Here is a 24,619-nt window from a genome sequence, read left to right as displayed (position 1 = left end):
AAAAACTAAAATGTTTATACCTGGTTCTTTAAATAATTTTATCACAAAAATTGCATTTTTTGATGAAATTGATAAAACAAAACCAGGAATTTGTGGATATTTCTCATAGAAAAATACCGCGAATACACGAATTTCCTGTGAATAATGGGTAGGCATGGTCCATAGAGAAATCCGCGAATATGTGAGTCCATGAATGCCGAGAACGCGAATATGGGGTGTCCACTGTTCTTACTCATGTATGTACACATGTATGTGTGAATGTGTATGTGTGTTTGTTTGTGTCGACAGACAGAGATCATCTGACCTGGCTCTCTCCGTGACGCGGAACTTATCCAGCATCATGAGCCAGATGATGGCTCCAGAGACCTTGCCCGTCCTGGAGAAGGTGATGTCGAAGTAGCGGACGTGGCGGGTGGCGTCCGCATTCAGCTGCGTCACGGCGTTTCCAAAGGCATCCAGGATCACCGATACCTTCTTAATTTTTTCAATCAAGCCTGGATTACTCTGCAAAAGGAAAGAAATGAATATAAAGCTAAGAGCATGCTTGAGGTTTCGTCGGGTGGGTTAAAATGCTGGTGTTTCGAAAACCGGGATTTTCTTCGGCATGTCATCACTTTTGTACTAAAATAAACTGCATAAGTAAGGAATGCCCATTTCAAATTTCAAATCAAAGAGGTCGTCAGTCTCAAAACGCCAACGTCACTGCCTGATGTTATAAAACTAATACAATACTGCTTTGTAAACTTAAAATAAAAACCACACTTGAAACAGGTCCAACACCTACCGAACCAATGTGACACAGCTGATTAACAACTTGATGGAAATTGAACGTCTTCCCGGAGCCGGATTCACCACTAAGGATGATAGTCTGGTGTTCCTTGTGGTGCATCATGTCCTGGTGAGCTCGATCAGCGATGGCAAAGATGTGGGGATCGTTCTGGTTGCGAGCCTTCGACTTGTACTTCACCTGGACCTGTTGACGTGAGAGAAAACGGAGGCACCGTGTCAGCAATTCTTCCCAATTTCTAAGTTCAGCATAAACAGCAAATACTTCAAAATTCTACTTACACAGAAACCAGAGGCATACATTTTTTCCCCATTTCTAGATTCTCTTGACTCAAAAAGAAACAGGTTATCAGAATTCTTGGGAACTGACCCCCAAGTTTATTAACGTGGTATATATCCACCTTTGAGGCAAATTTAGTACAAGCACGTTAGGGATTACCGTAAAAAAATAAACAAGACAGTAAATATCATAACAATAATGACCCCAAGAAATATTAGTCCTAAATAACGACCCCAAGGGTTGAAAGATCTTATTTTTTTTTTTATATCTTTTTAACAGTTTTAGACTCAAATGAAGAGTAACGTTAGAAAGCTTACAAATCTCCTGGAGCCTTAATCGTTAAAAAGAACCAGTATCTCGGACTATTATGAAAAAAATGTCGTTCCTTTCCATATGTTGGAGACTGCAGAACTGTTGGAAACAGAGATTCCTAAAGGAAATGACTCCTTGAATATCAAAATCCAACTCTTATTCGTGTCCATCGACATTAACACATACCCACCAGCGTGGAAACGATTTACCTTTCCATCTGTTGTATGGTCCTGATGACAGGGAATATTTATTGATATATACAGTATTTCTTTTCTGAGACTAGTTGCGAGAGAGACATTTTTAAAACACTTTTCACTTACTCTCTTATTAAAGTGAATGATTTTGGCAAATACTGTCATGTTTCATTTACTTTCACTACCATAGTTGTCGCGCCTAGAATTTTGATGAAATATTTTTGAACTTTCAATGAAATTATTTTAATAAATCCCATATTCACTCAGTGTTGGTGACCATAGTTTCTGATACACCAAAAAACCGTTAATGAAATATTTACCAAATAATGTTCAAGGCACAAAACACCACAGTTAGTTACTGTAATGCCACCTACAATCCTTCAATGAACCTGTTACCCAGAGGTAATTATTGTAACGCTACTTTATATAATTCAATGAACCAATCTGCCATTGCACTTACGTCGGCGTCATACTTGCACTTCTCGCTGAACGGATTGACCGCCAACAGGACGTCAGCCAGCCAGGTGTAGATGTGGCCATCTTCGTAACGGCTGTAGAGGTTTTCCAGAACCACCTGCCGGTCGAAAATGATTATGAGTTGTTAGTGTCTACCTTAAGCTGCGAGGCTTATCCAGGTTATAGGTATGAAACATGTCATAGAAGGTTTTCAAGAACCACCTGCCGGTCGAAAATGGGTTTGGGTGATTAGTTCCTACCTTTAACTGTGAGGCTTATCCAGGTTGTAGGTATGAAACATGTCATAGAATTGAATAGACAAAGAACGTGGAATTTCGGCCAGAGGAGAAGCGCTGGGACCTATAAAGTCATTCAGCGCTGAAACGGAAATTGACAGTAAGGAGGTTTGAAGTTTGGCTGATTAGTCTCTACCGTTAACTGCGAGAATTATTAAGGTTATAGGTATGAAACATGGAATGGATTAACATAGAATAGATAAGAATTCAGGCCAAAGGCCAAGCGCTGGGACCTGTAACGTCCTTCAGCGCTGAAATGAAAATTGACTCTAAGGGGGTTTGAAAGGTGTAACAGGAAGAAAACCTCGCAGTTACAATTTGAAAATTGTTCAGAAAGAATGGAAAGTAAGATGGGAGAAAGAGAATATAAACGAGGATGAAACATAATTCTTTGTATTACTCATATCGTTCTCCTCGTAATTATTAAAATGCCATGACAACATACGTTATTACCAGTGAAGATATGATTGTTGTTATCGTCTCATTATTTTTATCAGCCTTGCATTAATACAATCATCATCATTATTTCTTTTATATTGCCTGATCATGAAAGACTTTTGACTAAATGAAAAAGATCTGAACAAATTTTCAGACCAATTAGACAAACTCCTAAATTTAATTGTCTCATTCGGAATTACGACTTTATTTTAGTAACATAATACACTAATCTATTTATTTTATACTGTGCATGCATAAAGAGTTTAATATGACAATCATACTATTTCTCCAGCTTATTTACTTATGGTTTGGTTTTACAACGGCAGAATGAAAGCAAACTGGAATTCTAAGCTAAATGAATTCACATGAATCAGCAATTCGTAATTGGAGAACAGCAGCGTATAACGAATTAAAATGAGGTCGTTTCAGCTGAGAATAATCTATGTCACCATCCTAAACGAAAATCAGTACTCCACAGCATGTTCCCTTAAAGATATATTCATCACAGGATGAATAGTATGAACTACATCTGAGGAAGCAAAAACGATCCGTCACTGTCCTTCCTGAGAGATCATGCAGGGCTTTCGATCTTCGCATATTCATTTGGCAAAGGAACTGACATTAGGGTTCAAAGGCGGTCAAGAATAACCAGTTATTTATCGGTTAAAAATTGTTTGTCGCAACCAGTTCCTAGACCTTTTTAACCGGTTAATCGTTTATCATTCATTTCAGACCAATTATTTTCTTCTATAACTTTATAAGTTAAATATATCTTAGTTTTACCAGACCACTGAGCTGAAAAACAGCTCTCCTGGGGCTAACCCGAAGGATTAGATATCTTTACGTGGCTAGGATCCAATTGGTCACCTATAGCAACGGGACCTACAGCTTATTGTGGGATCCGAACCACACTATATCGAGAAATGAATTTCTATCACCAAAAATAAATTCCTCTGATTCCGCGTTGGCCGAGCCGGGATTCGAACTTCGGACCACCGAATGGCAGCCGAGCGCGAAAACCATCGTCCAGCGAGGAACTTTTATAACTTTATAACTACTATATTTGTTCTTCATGATAGAATCTTGATTAAATATCAGGAATTATTAAAAGTAAACATACACTATTTTACGTTTCTTTGTATTATTCTGAATAATAAACTCATTATCATAAAAGGGAAAAGTTTCTTTTATACTGATGAATAAATGAATACTCAATTTTTCCGCTTTCTTTGTCCTTCAAACAGTTTTGGCTTGCATTTTATTAATCGATATATAACCGGCTGTGAAAATTTCAGACGGTTATTAACAGGTTTTGTATTTTCCTGTTAATTTTGAACGAGGAGTGAACTGAACTGAACTGAATATAGAATTCAGACCAAAGGCCAAGCAATGGGACCTATGAGATCATTTAGCGCTGAAACGGAAATTGACAGGAAATGGTTTGAAAGGTGTAACAGGAGGAAATCCTCGCAGGAGAAGGTTGGAAAGTAAGACAGAAGAAAGGACATGAAAGGAGGTAGTACATTGAAAAAAAAACGAAAGGGGTTGCAGCTGGGGGCCGAAGGCACGTTGCAAAGAACTTCATGTAATGCTTACAGCGCACCTCACGAGGCGCACTGACTGCAGTACCCCCTTACGGGGACGAGTCGTGTAGGGAGGTGGATGGATATTTACCTCGTCATTGAAGAACTCCAGAGCGGCTAGATCATCGACGATCATTTTCTTGGGGGCTGCGTGTCTGTCCGTCTGAAAAGGTCACAGTAAAACGTTTCAGTGATATCGAACTCGTTGTAGTACAAACAATTTTCTGAAACCTAAACAAACAAGTCAATAATACAGGGTGTCCATAAAGTCCCAGTACCATTACAAGTATTTATTGCTTGTAATGGTACTGTAACACTATGGACACCCTGTATATGCTGTATTTAATTTCCTTAAAAAGTATGGGTTGCAATAACACTGTTTAAATGAACAGAGTGAGGTAATGAATGAAATCATTTTGATTTTTGAGATGTAACCACCTTGTTAAAACCGGAATACTAATAGTGAAAAATTCTTTGAGCTCCTTAAACAGGATGTATTGTGAATGGTGAATTAAAACTGGCATAAGAGAGGTACTATATAAAACCGTAATTATTCTAAACATCTTAAACATGTACAGCACAAAAAAAAAGTTAAGTATATCTTAGTTTTACCAGACCACTGAGCTGATTAACAGCTCTCCTAGGGCTGGCCCGAAGGATTAGATATTTTTACGTGGCTAGGAACCAATTGGTCACCTAGCAACGGGACCTACAGCTTATTGTGGGATCCGAACCACACTATCGAGAAATGAACTTCTATCACCAGAAATAAATTTCTCTGATTCCGCGTTGGCCGAGCCGGGAATCGAACCTGAGACCACCGGATTGCAGCCCAGCTCGAAAACCACTCGGCCAGCGAGGAACTATGTACAGCACAATAATCTGTTAATATTTGAATAGTAAAGGTAAAATTCACTGTTACGAACAGAAATAATTCTGATCAGTAAGTAAACCAGACAAAATACAATAAAGTAGTAAGACTTAAGACTATGAAAAAATAACGTTTATAAGAACGTCTGTGCTTCAAATTACACGCTATTTAAAATTTCTTCCAAGTGAAACGATAAATGGCATCTATCTCGCCTTCATCATAATAGTAAATTATACTAAACAAAAATTGCGGAGAGAGAGAGAGAGAGAGAGAGAGAGAGAGAGAGAGAGAGAGAGAGAGAGAGAGAGAGAATGAAGGTATCATTTTCAGTGCCACGATGAACCTTTAATCAAAAATTTTAACATTCGACATCGTACTTGAAAAATATATACCCTTTTAAAACATACATAAACTTGAAACCTCTATAGTAACAGCAGCAATGGTCACCAAGATTAACAATTAGCAAGCCACGTGACATTCGGACTTATTTCTTAATTATGATAACTAACCATAGAGACATACAAACGGACGTGAAAATCCACCCAGCCAACACTATTGCTGAACCGCTTATCAATGTAAAAACGTAAATACACTTATTTCAATAATTAAGTCACCTCTCCTAAAAAAAATCAATCACGTGACTTTAACCTTCCATGGCTTCCTTGGACATTCCTTCTTCCTTAAACAAGTTAGACAGAAGAAGAAGAAAAAGAAGAAGGAGAAGAAGAAGAAGAAGAAGAGGCCTCAACGTGAGGAATCCATTTAAAGAAAGGAAGCCAAAGTAAGGCCTCATGATGATGCCATACAAATTGAATTGAATCTGGAAAAAAAATTATCTCTCTCTCTCTCTCTCTCTCTCTCTCTCTCTCTCTCTCTCTCTCTCTCAGGACCCTGTCTCAAAAGCTAAGTTGAAGTTTCCCCTTTCAATGTAACTTTCTGTTATTCACCTCATTACAGTTACTTAAAATTTCGCTCTTTTTTCTTTGAAATATCAACAGTAGTTTAATTTAACTTCAATAACAATTTCTTAGCATTGAAGGGTTAATGGCCATTCAATTTAACCTAAATTTTCTTGGCATTAAAGGGTTAGCAGGCGTTTAATTTAACTTTTAAAAAAGTAACAGTATTAAAGGGTTAAGACCCATTCAATTTAACTTTAAAATTTTTAAAGGTATTAGAGGGTTAATAACCATTCAATTCAACTTTTAAAATTCTATGGTATTAAAGAGTTAACAACCATTAGATTTAACTTTAAATTATTATTGGAATCAAAGTGTTAATAATATTATTCAATTTAACTTTAAATTCTAATTAATGGCAATAAATGGTTAACAACCGTTCAATTTAACTTTAAATTTTGCATGCCACTAAAGGGTTACTAACAAATGTAAATTTCAAATGGCACTGTTAACAACGATTCAATTTAACTTTTAAAACTTTTAACTTTTAACAACCGTTCAATCTAACTTTTAAAAATTAATGGCATGAAAGGGTTAACAGCCATTCAATTGAACTTAAAAATTTTCTTGGCACTGAAGGGTTAACAACTGTTCAAATTAACATAAAAATTTTCTTGGCATTGAAGGGTTAACAACCATTCAATTTAACTTGAAAAATTTTGTCAGTACTGACACCGAAGGGCTAGCAACCGTTCACGACCTTGTAACCAAGACAACAGTCAGATTTACTGAAACAGAATGAAGACTACTACCCACCTTGATGTATCCCTGTCGAGCTATAGCCGTCATAGGTCGCTCTGGATTGTTCTTCAGTGCCATTAAACGCTTCTTTTCATCTATCAGCTTCTTCTTTACCTGAAATGCCAAATGAAAACCTTAAACATATACGTACAAGTTTGACCATATTACCGTATATTTTGTGATAAATGTGATATCAAAAAACCCTATAGCAATGCTCTTAAAACTTGGAATATTTTCATATTCTTCTTGAAAATAATCAAATACATTCACTCATGTTTCCATACATACAAATAAAAAATAAGAACGTTAAAATTAGGAAAAAGAGACATTAAAAAAAAATTATTCATTAAACACCCTATAGATTTTTGTATTTTCTTCAGACAGAAGCTAAAAAAAAAAAAAAAAAAAAAAAAAAAAAAAAAAAAAAAAAAAAAAAAAAGAGCCTACCTCCGTGGCGTCTTCTGGAGTATTACCAATGAAGGGATGCTCAATGATCTCGAGAATAACGGGACGATGGTCACACGTCTTCACCAGACACCTGGGCAGAAAACAAGATATTGTCCTTGAATACTCCTCACTGGTGGATAACTATTTTACTCATATACTCATTATTATCTTCTGTCTAACTATCTGAAGTCTGTAAGGCAGTCTCCGTGTTACGTCATTCCGAGGTTACAACGCTCTCCAAATATATTCATCAAAAAATTATTTCCGGGTTACAACGAATGTTCCGGGTTTACTTGTTTGTTTGTTTGGTGTTTTTACGTTGCATGGAATCAATGGTTATTCAGCAATGGGACCAACGGCTTTACGTGACTTCCGAACCACGTCGAGAGTGAACTTCTGTCACCAGAAATACACATCTCTCACTTCTCAATGGAATGGCCGAGAATCGAACCCGCGACCACCGATGTGGGACGCTAATACCATACCAACGACGCCGCTGAGGCGCTTACAACGAATGTTCCGGGTTTACGACGCCGATCCGACGGAAGAAATATAACCCCAAACGGTATGTTAGCTCATTTTCAAGACACCAAGAGGATTAAAACTATGGTTTTCTTATGATTTTCGGCTTACACCGCGGCGCCAGAATGGAACCCCCATCGCAAACCTGAGACTGCCTGTATATATTTATGTATGTACTCCATATAAAATTTAAGACTGCTTCATGTAGAAATGTGTTCCAAACCTTCATTTCTCTTGATTTACTTCTCAAGACTTTATTATAGAAATATATTTCATTTAATTTTAGATGAAATGTGATAGAAATGTTCAGGACATTCATGAAATCAAATGTCCTTTTTCTTGTATGGATGAAAAAATATTTCTAAAAACCCAGATATTTGGATTTTCTATTTAAATTTTTTTTCCTGCATTTTCATTTTCATAAAATGTTGATTTCAAATGAACATCTCTTGCTAAAAATAAAATAACCTTTGCTCTAGGAATGTAAGACAAGGACAAAGAATAATGATTTCTTTCATAAGCAACTTTTAATTTTTAAAAGAGAACTGAATTTATTATGAGCGATAGTTTTCATATTATAGTAAAAAAAAAATGTGTATTACCATAAATTACAATCTTTTGTCATTGTGGCTGTCAAAAGAGAATTCTTTTCTCTTGATACTATATGTAGTATATAATTATATATATATATATATATATATATATATATATATATATATATATATATATATCTATATATATATATGGAATATCACAAGAATACCACCAAATTAAAGGAATACAGCCATACACATAGTAGACTACGCACACAAACACACACAAAAAAGGAAAAATGGAGGTCACAGGGAACATTCCTCAGCCGAAGACATACTCAGCAATAAAGTCCACGAAGTCCTGAGACCAGTCAGAAGCTCTCTTTAGCACGGGTGGGGGGTTGCGCAGGATCTGGAAGAGGGCGCGGACGGGGTGGATGTCTGCGTATGGTGGATCTCCGTCGGCCAGCTCGATGGCTGTGATACCTGGAAGAAGAACAAGGCAGAAGGATGAAGAGCTTCCAGTCGTATCTCGGAGTCAGTTCTCTTTGTAAGCTAGACTGATCAGCGCTCGCCAACAATTATCGCGGTACCGTTGACGTCAACTGCTTGAAAGGGTATAGAACCCTTGTGTTTTAATGATTTACTTATATTTTTATCTACTTATTCATTTAGTTCATTTTTTTAATGAGTGATCTCTTCTCTCTGCATTTCCCTTTACCTCCTGTTACTTTTATCTAATGGACACCAAATTCTTTGGGAGCTCGTATTCTGAGTCAACGCCATATGTCTTACGTTTTCATTGCTCTTTAACTGTTCTCTTTGCTGTGACTAGCAGTAGTCCAAGCACTTAACATATAAGTACGGTGCAAAGAAAGACTAAAAATCAATCGATAACCTGACTGAGAGGGAAAGACAAAAAATGAAAGTCCACCTCCCTCCTACCTATCGCCCAAACGTCGGCGCGGTTGTCATAATCATGGTCCTGCTTCTGCTCGCACTCGATCACTTCGGGGGCCATCCAGTAGGGGGTGCCGACGGCAGTGTTCCTCTTTCCCATCGTCTCGGACAAGTGGGCGCACTGGCCTGGAAGTCAGGGACATTGCGTTAGGGCATTTATAAAAAAGAATCTTAAAGCAACGAAGAAGTGAGACGATGAAGATTCAACTCCTCAGAGAGTTCATGGGCGCTAGCAGCATATTTTCCAAGAGGGGACAAATTATATATATTATATATATATATATATTAATTAATATTATATTATATACACATATATATATATATATATATATATATATATATATATATATATATATATATGCAGTGGAATTGCGATGCCAATAATCTAAGTGAAGCAAGATGCGATAAAAAAAATATGTTACACTTGACTTTTTTTCCAATAGTACCATATACTGTTCAACTGAATTCAAATATTTCTGGAAAGAACAACCCAGTTACATACTGAATACAAATATACAATATATAATGATACCTTTGATATACTTAAACTGAAAGAATATATCGTGAAATGGAAGGAAACAAAGTGATGTAGATAAATGTAATATATATATATATATATATATATATATATATATATATATATATATATAATATACATTTTTCCAGGATTTCAAGGGGGGGGGGGGGCGAGGTAAGTGCCCCCTCTTGCCTCTATGCGCGGGCGCCCATGTCTTCAGTAGGTGAAGAGGTTTATTGTAAAGGAATATAAGCTTCCAGCAAGCTGGAAAGAATGGAATGTTTTGCCGTTGATGTCAAAGGCGAAGGGTTCCAAGTTCCAACATATAACCACGTGGAAGTCGTGACTTCATGTAAATACCAATCCAAGTCTTCAAAATGTAAAGGATGAAATAAGACTAAATTCTCATCATAATTAACTGAAAGAATACGACAGTAGGTTGATCATAGTTTGACTCTCGGGAAAAAAAACATTGCATTTCGAAAGAAATTCTTTTAAAAATATGATCTGTACGTGTATTTGGATAACTTCGATTACGCGAACAGCCTGAGTACCAGTCCTATGCAATATTGCTTTGCTTTTTAACATAAATCTAAAAGCCTATATAGGTGAAGATCTAATGAGGGAAAGAAATAATGAACAGATAAATGAATAAAAGAGAACAGTGGTTTTTTACAAGTCCTCCTGAAAGGACAGACATATATCAGGGTTAGTTCATGTGCTAACTTCTTTTGCCCGGGAATGAGGTTATAAAAACTTCATATGATTCATTTCTTCAAAAGTGTCCATATTTAATCAAACCATAACTAACACGTTTTCAAATCATGACTATGTGGGTCTCCATCTTAATATCTTGATATTTCTGCTGCCTAATCAAAGCTGACTGTGAGAGAGAGAGAGAGAGAGAGAGAGAGAGAGAGAGAGAGAGAGAGAGAGAGAGAGAGAGAGAGAGAGAGAGAGAGAGAGAGAGATAATTTCCCGAGTCGTTGATAATTAATATATCTGTCAGCGCTGAAAATATGAAATGCAAAATGCAAATATCTGTTTACTTACTGGTTAAATCAAGTAAACTGTCGTAACATCTATGGTTTTGCGTTTAATCGTGTGTATATAGACTTCCGAGACATGAGAGCATCCTCGTGATCAAACTGTTTTTACCCTTAAATCCTCACCTATGCAGAATTGAGTAGACCTACGCAACTTGAGGAAACAAGTGAAGACGGGGAAACAAGAAGATAAAACTGCTTACCAAAATCAACTAACTTGACTCTTCCGTCCTCCGCAATAAGGACGTTCATTCCCTTGATATCTCGGTGGATGACGTGAGAAGCGTGGAGATGCATCACAGCCTGAAATGTCATCAAAAAGCCTTAATAACATCAAGCAATTTCACGCATATACCAAGGCCCATTTGTGAACTCGCACGAAGCCTAGGACTTGGCTTTAGTTCTCAGAAGAACGGGGAGATCTGCAGCGAGGGAAAGTTAGAGAAGTTGGAAGTTGGAAAAGGATGGGACGGGCTGGTAAGAGACAAAATAATGCAGCTGTGCGCCGAAGGAGCCTTTGTGTAGAACTTAGTGTGTCTACAGGGACTCCCTGTAATACTACGGCTACGGGCTGCTCTATGAGCAAGAGCCCGTGCTGGCATAAGGCCAGTTTAATTTTAAAGAATAAATCCCTGTAGTGTAATAAAAAGTATACATTGGCGTCGCCCTGATAAAGTTACGAAAGCTGCTTATACAAATGACAATCATGACATCGATAATCTTAGTAGAAATAGTAGCAGCCATACTTACACCCAAGATACAAACAGTTGTGAGAATAAGGACTCTGCAGTGAGCGAAAGCTACTTCGGTAAATTTCTTTAAAAAGATTGCTAGTGTAGAACATTAAATGTAGATCGGGCAAATTTCCTACTGAATCAATATCGAGCCTTTTTTCCCTGCACATTTGAAAGCAACCAATCTTATTTCTGAATGAGATATGAGTCTGGACAATTCTTTAATAAAACTTGAACCCAAGAAGGCTCTTCACGGGGAATTGGGAGCCAAAAGACATTCTTTTCCTTCGTATTAAATTTTTTTCATACACTAAATCGAAGCATTGTTATACATTGAACTGGAGTCAGTACGCTGTCAAGAGATTCATTCATGAAATACTCCACTGGCATGAAATAAGCAATATTCTACTAAGAATCCATCCTGCTAAGGGACCTCACCTTGATGATCTCTCGTAGGATATAGGATATGAGCTTCTCCGACATCCTTTCCTCGTTCTTGGAATACATCCTAGCAAGGTCGGAGACCGATCCCTCCGACATGTACTGGAAAAAGGAAAAAGAAAAAAATGAACGCTACCTATCTTTTCAATTCATCAAAACATCCGTAAATAACATTAGTGCGTTTGATGGAACAAGAAACCCACAAGATTAATCAGTATAACTTGTTTACTTGTAAGTATCTACTAAGTATTTTTGTTAACAAAAATACTATGCAAATACTTAAAAGTAAACAAGTTATGCTTAATAAATCTTGTAATTATTTACATAGTATTTTTAATAACAAAAATACTATGTAAATATCTACAAGTAAACAACTTATACTCAATAATCTTGTGGGTTTCCTTTTCCATCTTCAGAAGAAAACTGAAAGAAGTATTGGTCTGGTTCATTATTGTGTTTATACTACGATAAACCCCCTTCAAGAACTCCTCATATCTCTTCTTTGCTTGTCTCGTCGCCCTTCGAGAATTCTGTTTTATTTTTGACTAGAGCAGTGGTTCTTAACAGTGGGTATCCATACCCCTTGAGGGTATGAGAACTACATGGTGGGGGTGTGGGACTTGATCTCTGGATATCTGTATATATTTGATTTTAATGTGTCATTGTACGCATGGGTGCATTTTGTAAATGACTATATAAAACTATAAATGCTTTTGGTTTTCTTGTATGTTATATTCCTAGCTGTTAATGCTTAAAGTATGTATCAAACTAAGTATATTAAGTTATACTGCCAACAAATAAGACTTAAGTGGACTTAAGCAAAAGGGATATGGAACCATATTGGACAATTCATTGAGGGTCTGGATTCATCGAAAGGTTAAGAACCCCTGATTTAGAACGCCCGACCGTCTTATAAATTAAAGTACTACTATCCTCCCATATGTTTCTTTGTACTAATGAAACCATTCCATATAGCTAACATAATCATCACGCGAAAATCCTACCATTCGGGAACTTGATTGTTCTTACCTCCATCACGAACCAAAATTGGTGTTCATTCAAAGTTACTGGTCTTCTTCAGGAAAGAGCCGTAGAATTCCGGGAAGTTCTCGTGACCAGACAGTTCTTGGAAGATCCGACACTCCTCCTCGATTTCCTCCAGGTTCTCCTTGATGTTCTCGATAATCTTGATGGCCACCTTCCGGTTGTCTGTGAGTTACGAGAATAGAGGTTCACGAACAGGTATACAATCAAGATACAACAAATCATCACGCAATACATATTTAGAATCTACTGGTCACTTTTATAACTAATGCCCTCTTTCACTTCTCGATTTCGTCAAAATCTGGAAACGCTTGTCGCTACGGAACCTTTAGATTCATCTAAAGAAAGTCGATCGCATGCGGGGATGATGATTTATTATGTAAAATAGTGAGAGCAAAATGTGAGGAATATTTTGAAAGCTTCTGTTCTTCCAGTGATCCTAAATGATAGCCACAAAGTTATCCAAGAGTAAATAAATAAATAAATAATAAATAAATAAATAAATAAATAAATAAATAAATAAATAAATAAATAAATAAATAAATAAATAAATAAATAAATAATAAATAAATAAATAAATAAATAAATAAATAAATAAATAAATAAATAAATAAATAAATAAATAAATATATATATATATATATATATATATATATATATATTATATATATATATGTAACATAAAAAGGGGGAATTTGCTGTGAGATATTTCAAATCATATAATACGCTATGGTATGTATGAGACATCGTTGTATGTCACGTGCTTTGACATTCCTCAGAAATTGGGAGTCATCGTTTTTAGCTTCCCATGTGATTCTGATACTTAATACTGGTGAATGGGCGAGTACTAATATTTGGTGATACTACTGATACTGGCGAATTCTGATACTGATAATTCTGATATTAGTGTTATTTTTTTTATACTAACATGGGTGCTGTGATGCTTCTGAGGGTGGTGATGTTTTTTTGTGAATGTGTATTTTTTTTTTCTTTTTTTTTTATGAGTTCAGCAGATAATTGCTTGAAGTCTACGTGAGTCACAGATGTTTCAGGTGTCACGGGAAAAGTTATCAGTGCCATTAGCTTTTCTTTTCCTTTTTTTTTTTGGACGTTAGCCATCGCTGACGTAAGTTTTTTTCTTTATCATGGGCGAGTTTGAATTTATTTTTCTCTCCAGTTTGTGTGAATTTTTAATATCTCAGTTCGTGACTTGGAATCGTTGTTCGGGAATGTGTTTATAATTTCAGTTGTTTGATGCTGCAGAGAGATTTATGGAGGAATTTTTGCATTTTTACATGTCTACATAATGGCACTACATCTTTTTTTTCTGGATATTTGTGCTCCGGAAATTGTTGGCCTCTTGCACAATTTTGTTTGTAGCAACTTTGCCAGAGATAGGAAACTTGGTTAAGTTTCTTTTGGCCTATGCCGTAGTGCATATGGGAAAGCCTTTGCCTAGACACTTTATGTTTGGAGTTCTGTTGTAATGAGTTATGACACATTGGTAATTTTTCTAGGATTTCCAGGGCAATTTTATTTGCCGAGTTTTTGCCCTTTTTCAGCATTTATTCTAATCAGAGAGTTTATAGTTTTTGACTATAACATTGAGTTATTTTCCTGGAGAATTGGAGATATAAGGGGAGATTTAAAATTTTGGCCATTTGACATTTTTTATTTTTTTTGGAGATATTCCACAGTTTAGGCCTATGTTGGTGAGATCTATGTTTAGTTCAATTATTTTGCAGCCATTTTTGTTGCAAAGAGAAACCTTTATGAGGAGATATGGGGCAATATTTTCGAGTGCATCAGCTAGATGCTTTGAGTGCATTTTTTTGGAGATGGAGTTACGTTGTTGATTATCCTACTTGGAGTGTAATAATCTTTTTTGGAAACTTGTTTTATTCCACGTGTGATTATTGGTGAGATAGAGGGAATTGGTGATGTGGGGTTATTAATTAAATGGAGGGAAATATTTTTATCACCGGAGCGGTGTTATTATTAATATGGTGATTATATATATATATATATATATATATATATATATATATATATATATATATATATATATATGGGGATGGCATTAATCTTTGGGGGTGACTTTTTTTTGTTGTTGTGATTATGATTTTTGGAGTTGAATCTCTGGGGTTTTACGAGCCAAGAGAGGGGTTCTGCGGTTCTTTTCGTTTCGTTATTTTTTTGTGGCATATAATTATGGAATTGCAAGTTTACTGTAGTTTATATCCCAAAAAGGTGATAATCAATTTTATATAATTGAGTAATATCATGTGGGAGTTATGTCTTTGAGGACAATTTTTGAGCACCTTAGTCATATGTTGGAGATAATTTTGTGAAATGTGCTTATGTGGTGTCAGTATAGAAATTATGGGCTTTTGTCAAAGGTGCCTTTGAAACTGGATATGAGTGGTTTCTGGGCGTGAACAGTGGGTGTGAGTTTGTGAGTACATGTGACCCTCTTTCCTACATATAAAGGAAATGTAGACTTATCGTGAAGAGACTGTTACGGGGAGAGAAGGCAGAGCCGGGATGGCTCTGCCAACGTGTGTCTGTTTGGTGAAAGTGAAACTGGCTGAAATGGGTGAGTTATATCTGTTTTATCCAAAGTGTGGCTGGATTGTATTTGAATACTTATTTCAGAGATAACCTGTTTATGTTATCTTTTGATTATGTTCTTGGGCTTATCAGAGTGTTCTGTCTCCTAAGAGGCGTTTCTAGTAGGGGGGAACTATTTTCTGGAGAAGAGTGGGATTATTCATTGGAGAAATGGTGTTGACTAATTACTGTGTAGACTGTTAATTACCGAGGGTTATACAAGTTATTTGGACTTTTAGTTAACATTCCATTAAATCATTCTGTTAAGAATCTGAGTTATTCAGTTAATACTTTGCTTTTAAATAAATGCATATTTCTGTAAGTTCTGACTCTAATTTGATGACCTAATAAAATGGAGGGGAGGTATATCGAGAGAGAGAATTGTTGCCAGTCGAGAGAGAGAGAGAGAGAGAGAGAGAGAGAGAGAGAGAGAGAGAGAGAGAGAGAGAGAGTGTGTTACCAATACCCAGTTGTCTGCCACTCTGGCCTAACGCTACCAAAAGAATAACAAGATAATTGTCTCCGTTATTATATATATATGCGTATACCACAGAAAAAGTACAGGCAGAAGGTACTGATCTTCAGCATGTCATTTTCCTGTGGTATTCGCTTATATACTGAAGTCATATGCATCTATTCTGATTTTTTAACCTTATACATATATGTGTATATATATATATATATATATATATATATACATATATATATATATATATATATATATATGTATATATATTATATATATATATGTGTGTGTGTGTGTGTGTGTGCAGTATATATAACTAATGAAATATATATATATATATATTATATATATATATATATATATATATATATATATATATATATATATATATATATATTAGTATATATAATATATATATATACATATAATATATATATATATATAATATATATATATATATATATATATATATATATATATATATATATATATATATATATAATTCTGTTTGAGGGTGGGAGGGGGACAGGAGACGAAACCCTAGAAAGAGCTGTATGGATGACGTGAAAGAGGAAAGAAGCCTCAACGTCCAGCGAGAATGCGCGCAACATATGACGATCGACTCGGTGTGTTTAGAAATAACTATGGGGTGCAATGCTCCGCTAAGAAGCACTTCGGTGTTGGTGTGCAGAGTCGCTAATGCTGCAGAACGTTTCAGCAGTTACGCTCTAAATTTGGCAGTGATCCTCGTCTAAGCCTTTTCTGGTGGGCCAACCTCTGTTAGAGGAGGCTTTCATATAAAAATTTATATTATAAATTACATTTTTATTTGCTTTTTTATGGTATTTTTACGTTGCATGGAACCAGTGGTTATTCAGCAACAGGACCAACAGCTTTAGGTGACTTCCGAACCAGGTCGAGAGTGAACTTCTGTCATCAGATATACACATCTCTAACTTCTCAATGGAATGCCTGAGAATCGAAGTCGCGGCCACCGAGGTGGTAGGTCAAGGCCATACCGATCACGCCACTGAGGCGCTATTATATATATATATATATATATCCAGCGTAGCACGAAGGAACACGTACTTGACAATATCCTTAATTAAATCCACGGTAGAAAGGCAAGTGAAACAGGGACTTGGAACAAGTACTTCCGTACTATATTCTACATTTTTCAAGTTCACTCTGAATGTAAAAGAAGTTGACAGGCACTCTCTGTCAGTTTTTGTATATAAAGGCCTGTCAACTTCTCTTATATTCATTGTAAACTTGAAAATGTAGAATATATACTACGAAAGTTCTTGTTCCAAGTCCCTGTTTCACTTACGTTTCTATCGTGGATTTAGAGATATACTGTATATATATATATATATATATATATATATATATATATATATATATATATATATATACACGTCTGTTTTTGCTACTTATTACTGAGTGTGAGGGTCGTTCTCTGGACAATAACTTAAAGGCAAACAAGATGAAAGCCGATCTGGTGACTCGAAGTCATTCCATATCTTAGACTTAAAAGAAAACTGAAGAGCAGAAGATAGAGGAGGAGGAGGAGGAGGAGGAGGAGGAAGGAGGAGGAGGGTGCCACGACAAAACAGGAGGGGGTTAGTGGGGTGGGGGACGAGAAGGAAGTCTTACAACAGCATTAATAGGCGCCGTTAAATGGATTTCAATCTAAACTCCATCCACAGCTTCTCTGGCAGAAGAGGAGAGGCATTAGTGGGCATCACCGATTCAGAATCCTCTTAGATTCCTCTCCGCTGAGGCAGGGCTATGGACATGTATGTCTGTCTGTCTGTCTGTCAGTTTGTCTGTTTGCCTAAATCTGTTTCTCAATTCAAGGTCCCGCACGGATTATGCCGTAATGAGTTCCAAGGAGAGAGAGAGAGAGAGAGAGAGAGAGAGAATTTTAAAGTACTGCAAACGTAAACTCTTCCAACACCTGTTAACGAGCCATAGTAACGCACCAGTTTCCTGTTAATCTCAAGTAACGCACTTCAACTGGTTCAATTTAAAAAGGAAAAAAAAAATTTAAATCGCCATTTGAAATCCCAGCCCTAAGGTTTAATTTCCTATCTGTTTTTCCATGGCCATGGTAATAACACCTTTACTGATACAGCATCTAAGATATAAATATACAAGGTCAGATTAACATTGAATTATTGCTTATACAACCCTCACTCTCAATCGCAAATAACATAAGAACTTATGTCTGTTTTATATGTATGCATGTACACACACAAACACAAATATATATATATATATATATATATATATATATATATATATTAGATATATATATAATATATATATATCTATAAAAAAAAAAAATATATATAATATATATAATAATATATATATATAATTATTTAAATATATATATGTTTGTATCTATGTGTATGTAATTTCTGGCTCTCCAGAGAAGGTAAGACTATGATCATAAAATAATATATATTCTTACTGAACATGAATGAAGAGTTTTGTAATATTTTCCAATATCGAATTACCTCCTTGTGAACCAGGATTTTCATTTTAAATTATCAGGTACCTGTCTAACATCAGAAGATCTTTATATTTTACTCATGAACTTTTTCTTATCTTTTACGTGAGATATATATATATATATATATATATATATATATATATATGTATATATATATATATAGGCAAATGCCACGAAGGAGAGTCAAACAGTGGAGTGGAGCTAGGCCTTTCGACTTATATTTCGCTAAGTAAAGGACAATAAGTCGAAAAGGCCTAGCTCCACACTGCTGTTTCACTTTCCATCGTGGCATTTGCCTTTAATTATATATATTCATTACCTTCCATATTGTCGTGGTTCAGTTACACACACACACACACACACACACATATATATATATATATATATATATATATATATATATATATATATATTTGTGTTTGTGTGTGTACATGCATACATATATATATATATATATATATATATACTATATATATATATATATATATATATACGTATATATATATATATACATACATATATATATATATATATATATATATATATATATATATATATGTATGTATGTATGTATAAAATGTGTCCATCTCTCTGCCTGCCAAACTAGAATCCATTCATGCTCCAGAGGTTGGCTCAAAAGTAAAACATCAGTGGTCACTGCCGCATTCATAAGTTAACTGCTGAGTCATAGCTGCTCCACACACCTATACAGAGGGCGCATCAGCAGCCTGTCTGAACACCCTATACACAGTACACTCAGCGTTCACTGCAGCAGCGTTTACGCGTGTCCTGTATACTCATTCGAGCTTGCAAGTTCTTTTCACTAGCTTTTCAAAAAATGCTCGGTGATGGCCAAAACGATAGAGCAACCAAAACTTCAATCCAATGTAGACTTTTCTATTTATAGCAAATGTGAAAATTTGCAATAACTTTGTGAAACTGAAGAATATGTATGTATCTGTGTGTGTGTGTGTGCCTGTATTGCAATATCAAAACTAACAATTTGGATTAACTTCCCAGTACGGGAATTGTATAAGTATTTATATTGCAGGTATCATGGAAATTTAAATAAAATATTATGTTAATATGCCAGCAGATTTTATGTTTAAAATGTTTGGTGTATAGTATATATATATATATATATATATATATATATATATATATATATATATATATATATTATACATAAACAGAGATACATCAAATCAGGCATTTACTTAAAGCAGTGGTTCTTAACCAGGGGTACTCGCACCCCTAGGACAAGCCGGTTCGTAAGAGGTGCGAGGATGCCAATGAATAATTCAAGCAAAATATATTCTTATGTACAAGTTATATTTTCCTGAAAAAAAAAAAAAACTTTTTTGCTTCAGATGTGTTCTGAGATTGTCACGAAAAAAAATGCAAGCTATATGAATGAAGATAAAATAATCGTGGTTTTGTTATTAATACACATCACATCAACTTTGTATTTTTTGCATTTTTTTGTATTTCAGCAATGGGGCGGGGTACGAGAACTGACTGCCTATTTGAAAGGGGTGCATAAACTGAAAAAGGCTAAGAACCAATAACTTAAAGAAAAAGGCCAACATCCCATATTCCTTTATTTCAATCTTCCTTTCTCTTAAATTAAGATTCCCAGATGATGCAATAAATGTGTTATTACGAAACGTCGGAACAAAGAAATATGTAGATGTCGGTTAGCCTGTTTCCTTAAGTCAACGCCAGATTATATATACACACACATATATATATATATATATTATATATATATATATATATATATATATTTATATATATATGAACAAAGTTACAGCCACGAAGGAAAACTAAAGCACTGGAGATGCTAAGTACTTTCGTCTTATTATCAAGACATGTTCACAGCTTGATAATAAGACGAAAGTACTTAGCATCTCCAGTGTTTCAATTTTCCTTCGTGGCTGTAACTTTTGTTCGTATAGTCATCACGTTTTTTTTTATTTCTTCGTGATTTAAAATCAGATATATATATATATATATTATATTATATATATATATATATATATATATATATATGTGTGTGTGTGTGTACAGAGGTATATTGGTATAAGAGAGATATCTGCAATCTTAAAAAGTTAATTCTAGCGTTAAATTCTATCTCGGTAAAATAACATTCTCAGCAGTTATTGTACGTAAGTTCGCTGGTAACTACGAAGCCATTTGAAGGTGTTAAAGATGTTGTGAGAATGTACAATATTTCCATCAGCACACAAAGGCACTTTCTTTAGCTTCCTTGACGATAACGAAAATGGTGAGAACACTGAAGGAATGTTCTTGTTACATTTATCTTTACAAAGTAAAATCACTGATGAAAATGAGAGAGACTGGTGTCATGAAATGTACTGATTCAATCTAATATACTATGAGCTGAAGACTCAACTTAATATTATTCTTATCCGTCATTCATCTCATATTATTTCTACACATAACCAACATTTTAAGGCTGAATAAAGCTTGCCTCAGAGATCTGTAAAATGAAAGAAAATATTGACGACCTTCCTGATTTAGTCGTATTTTGAATCAAGCAGTTTAGGAGGAAGCATTTACAGACACCGCAAAGAGGATTCAAGAAAAATAAGCATTTACAGACACTGCAAAGAGGAAAAAAGAAAAATAACTCACAAATTTGAGCCAGATTAGCTACACAACATAAACCAAGATGAAATTACAGTAGCGCACAGCGTAAATACCCAGTGATTACGATTAGCTTACAAGTCCAATGCGATTTGCAAGCGATTCTTTTACACGCCATTGCCAGTACCTACATTCCTGAGGACTCGTATCCACAAGAATACGTTTTTCTCTCTCTCTTTACTGTAGGGCGCTTTTGGGTTGTTTCAGAGTTACTCCTATGACATATAATACGGTGCAACACTCAGGGTTCTCCTCCTTTTTGAAGGAAGATGAGAGAAAAAAAGTTATCTACGAGCTTTGTGGTGCAGAAATCAATTGTTCGCATTTGGAAGATATTGTAGTCACTACACATACACATACACACACACACACACACACACATATATATATATATATATATATATATATATATATATATATATATATATATATATATATATATATATATATATATATATATTGACAAACTGTGATGAAAATAATTTATATATATATATATATATATATATATATATATATAATCTATATATATATATATTTATATATATATATATATATATATATATATATATATATATATATATATATATATATATATATACATTCACAACACATACAATGTGTGGTTGTGCTTGAGTTTTCGTAGAGCTATTATTGAGGAATAAGGCTTTTCCCCTCTCTCTCCGAGAGGCAAATGTTCAACTTCACGAATAAAGGATTAATTCGTTAAGTCACTCTCCTACTTAGTACTTCAGCCTATTCTCTAGATATCTGTAAGTTCCTCGTTGGACGAGTGGGTTGCGTGCTCGCCTACTGATTCGGTAGTAGCGAGTTCGATTTCCCGCTCTGCCAAGGTGGAATCAGAGGAATTTATTTCTGGTGATTAGAAATTCAGTTCTCGATATAATGTGGTTCGGGTCCCACGATAAGCAGTAGATCCCGTTGCAAGGTAACCAATTGGTTCCTAGCCACGTAAAAATATCTAATCCTTCGGGCCAGCCCTAGGAGAGCTGTTAATCAGCTCAGTGGTCAGGTTAAACTAAGATATACTTAACTTTTTCTAGATATCTGTGTACTGTAAATGCAGGTGACAGTTTTTTTTTTATTTAAACATCCAAACAGGAATGCAGTTTTTTGTAACCTGAAAACAGGTCCCAAACTATCCGAAAGGCTACGTTCATGAATTAAGTTTAGAGTTGTATGCTCTCCTCTCTCTCTCTCTCTCTCTCTCTCGTTGTCTCCAATCATATACCATTTCTAATTTCATTACCATAACTGTCATATCCTCGTATCTGGTGACTGCTACCTCTCTCTCTCTCTCTCTCTCTCTCTCTCTCTCTCTCTCTCTCTCTCTCTCTCTCTCTCTATAATCATTAGCGTAATCGTTATTTTGGGATTCTGTACAGAAATAGATCCTCTCTGCTAAAACAAACACAACACATCTTGGATCGAAATAAAGAATTTCAAGTCAGCTAAATAAGATATTCTGTTCCAGGCCTCAGGTCATGATGTTCAATGCAAGTTTTTTTATTTTGACTTATATAGATTTTTGGCATTATGCCAAGCACTGGGGCAACTAAGGCCATTCAGCGATGAAACGGAAATTGGCAGTAAAAGGTTTGAAAGGCGTAACAGGAAAAAAACCTCAAAGCAGTTGCACTATGAAACAATTATTAGGAGAGGGTGGACAGTAAGATGGAAGAAAGTCAATATGAAAGGAGGTACAGTAAAAGGAATGAAAGTAGTTGCAGCTAGGGACCGAAGGGACGCTGCAAAGAACCTTAAGTAATGCCTACATCGCACCGAATGAGGTGTACTGACGGCACTACCCCCCTACGGGCTTCAATACAAGTTGTAGTAGACGGCACCCTGTTTTCCATATAGACATATGGAATTGGAATATAGAGTTAAGGCCCAAAGCCAAGCGCTAAACCTGTGAGGTCATTCAGCATTGAAAGGGAAATTGACAGTAAGGTTTGAAAGGAGGAAAACCTCAAAGGAGTTGCACTAAGAAGCAATTGTTACCAGAGGGTGGAAAGATGGAAGAAAGAGAATATGAACGGAGGTACAGTAAAAGGAATGAAAGAGGTTTGCAGCTAGCGGCTGCGGGGGTGCTGCAAAGAACAATAAGTAATGCATACAATGCGCCACGTGCGGTGCACTGACGACACTAGCCCCCTACGGGGCATATGACAGACATATGCACAGATGTGGTTTAAAAAAAACAAGGATAAGAAATAATAATAATAATAAAATAATAATAATAATAATAATAATAATAATAATAATAATAATAAGAATAAGAAGAAAAAAGAATGAAGAAGAAGAAGAAGAAGAAGAAGAAGAAGAAAGTATCACTCATTGCTGTCGCAATACCATGGGACACCAGAGTTGAAGAGAAAGAAAGGGGAAAAAATGGATGATAAGTATCAAGATCTGAAAAAAGAAATAAGAAGGATATGGGATATGCCAGTGGAAATTGTAACCATAATCATAGGAACACTAGGCACGATCCCAAGATCCCTGGAAAGGATCCTGGAAAAACTAGGGGCTGAAGTAGCTCCACGACTCATGTAGAAGTGTGTGCTCCTAGAAACAGCGCACATAGTAAGAAAAGTGATGAACTCCAAAGGAGACAGGATGCAGCCCAAAACCCCACGCTATAAAAACCACCCAGTCGAATAGGATGATTGGGATAGACCAAAAAAGAAAAGAAAAAATAAAATAAAATAAAAAAATAAACTAAAATAAATAAAATAAAGTAATATATCAAAAATTCTCATAGTACACGAGTCTTAAAATGGAGAAACAAATCCATAGTTATGTATATACATATATATATTTTAGTAACAAAATCACACAGGCATACTATTGTCGATTTACTTTCCAATTTTATTGACTCGTGTGATTATGAGTTTTCTTTGAATAATAATAATAATAATAATAATAATTAATAATAATAATAATAATAATAATAATAATAATAATAATAATAATCACTGGTTTGAAATCTCCTATGCAATCGACAATTTCTCAGACTAATACGCAGTCAATCTAGAGCACCTGAAATTCACCTGAGGTAACATCCAACCACGTTGATTGAAACCTCAAAGTAAAACGTCCTCCAAAATCACAGAGCGACGGAATGAGGACTTACCAGGGTATCGAGCACGAGAAGCCCCCTTACATAAC

The 24,619-nt window shown here is 35.3% G+C and overlaps 1 protein-coding gene across 1 annotated transcript in view; it reads right to left on the bottom strand.

Moving 5' to 3' along the window:
- The window catches only part of LOC135221817 (neither inactivation nor afterpotential protein C-like), a 106,492-nt gene that overhangs the window by 52,350 nt on the left and 29,523 nt on the right, over positions 1-24,619 (bottom strand). The window contains 12 exon segments of the mRNA XM_064259710.1: positions 305-504; positions 785-973; positions 2,033-2,146; positions 4,437-4,508; positions 6,932-7,030; positions 7,364-7,454; positions 8,757-8,904; positions 9,364-9,504; positions 11,145-11,244; positions 12,114-12,218; positions 13,146-13,172; positions 13,174-13,325. Of these exon segments, the coding sequence (XP_064115780.1) occupies positions 305-504; positions 785-973; positions 2,033-2,146; positions 4,437-4,508; positions 6,932-7,030; positions 7,364-7,454; positions 8,757-8,904; positions 9,364-9,504; positions 11,145-11,244; positions 12,114-12,218; positions 13,146-13,172; positions 13,174-13,325 (1,438 nt within the window).

The sequence above is a fragment of the Macrobrachium nipponense genome, chromosome 3 (genome assembly GCF_015104395.2).
Source record: "Macrobrachium nipponense isolate FS-2020 chromosome 3, ASM1510439v2, whole genome shotgun sequence".
NCBI classification, from domain to species: Eukaryota; Metazoa; Arthropoda; class Malacostraca; order Decapoda; family Palaemonidae; genus Macrobrachium; species Macrobrachium nipponense.
This window is presented reverse-complemented; position numbering and strand designations above follow the sequence as displayed.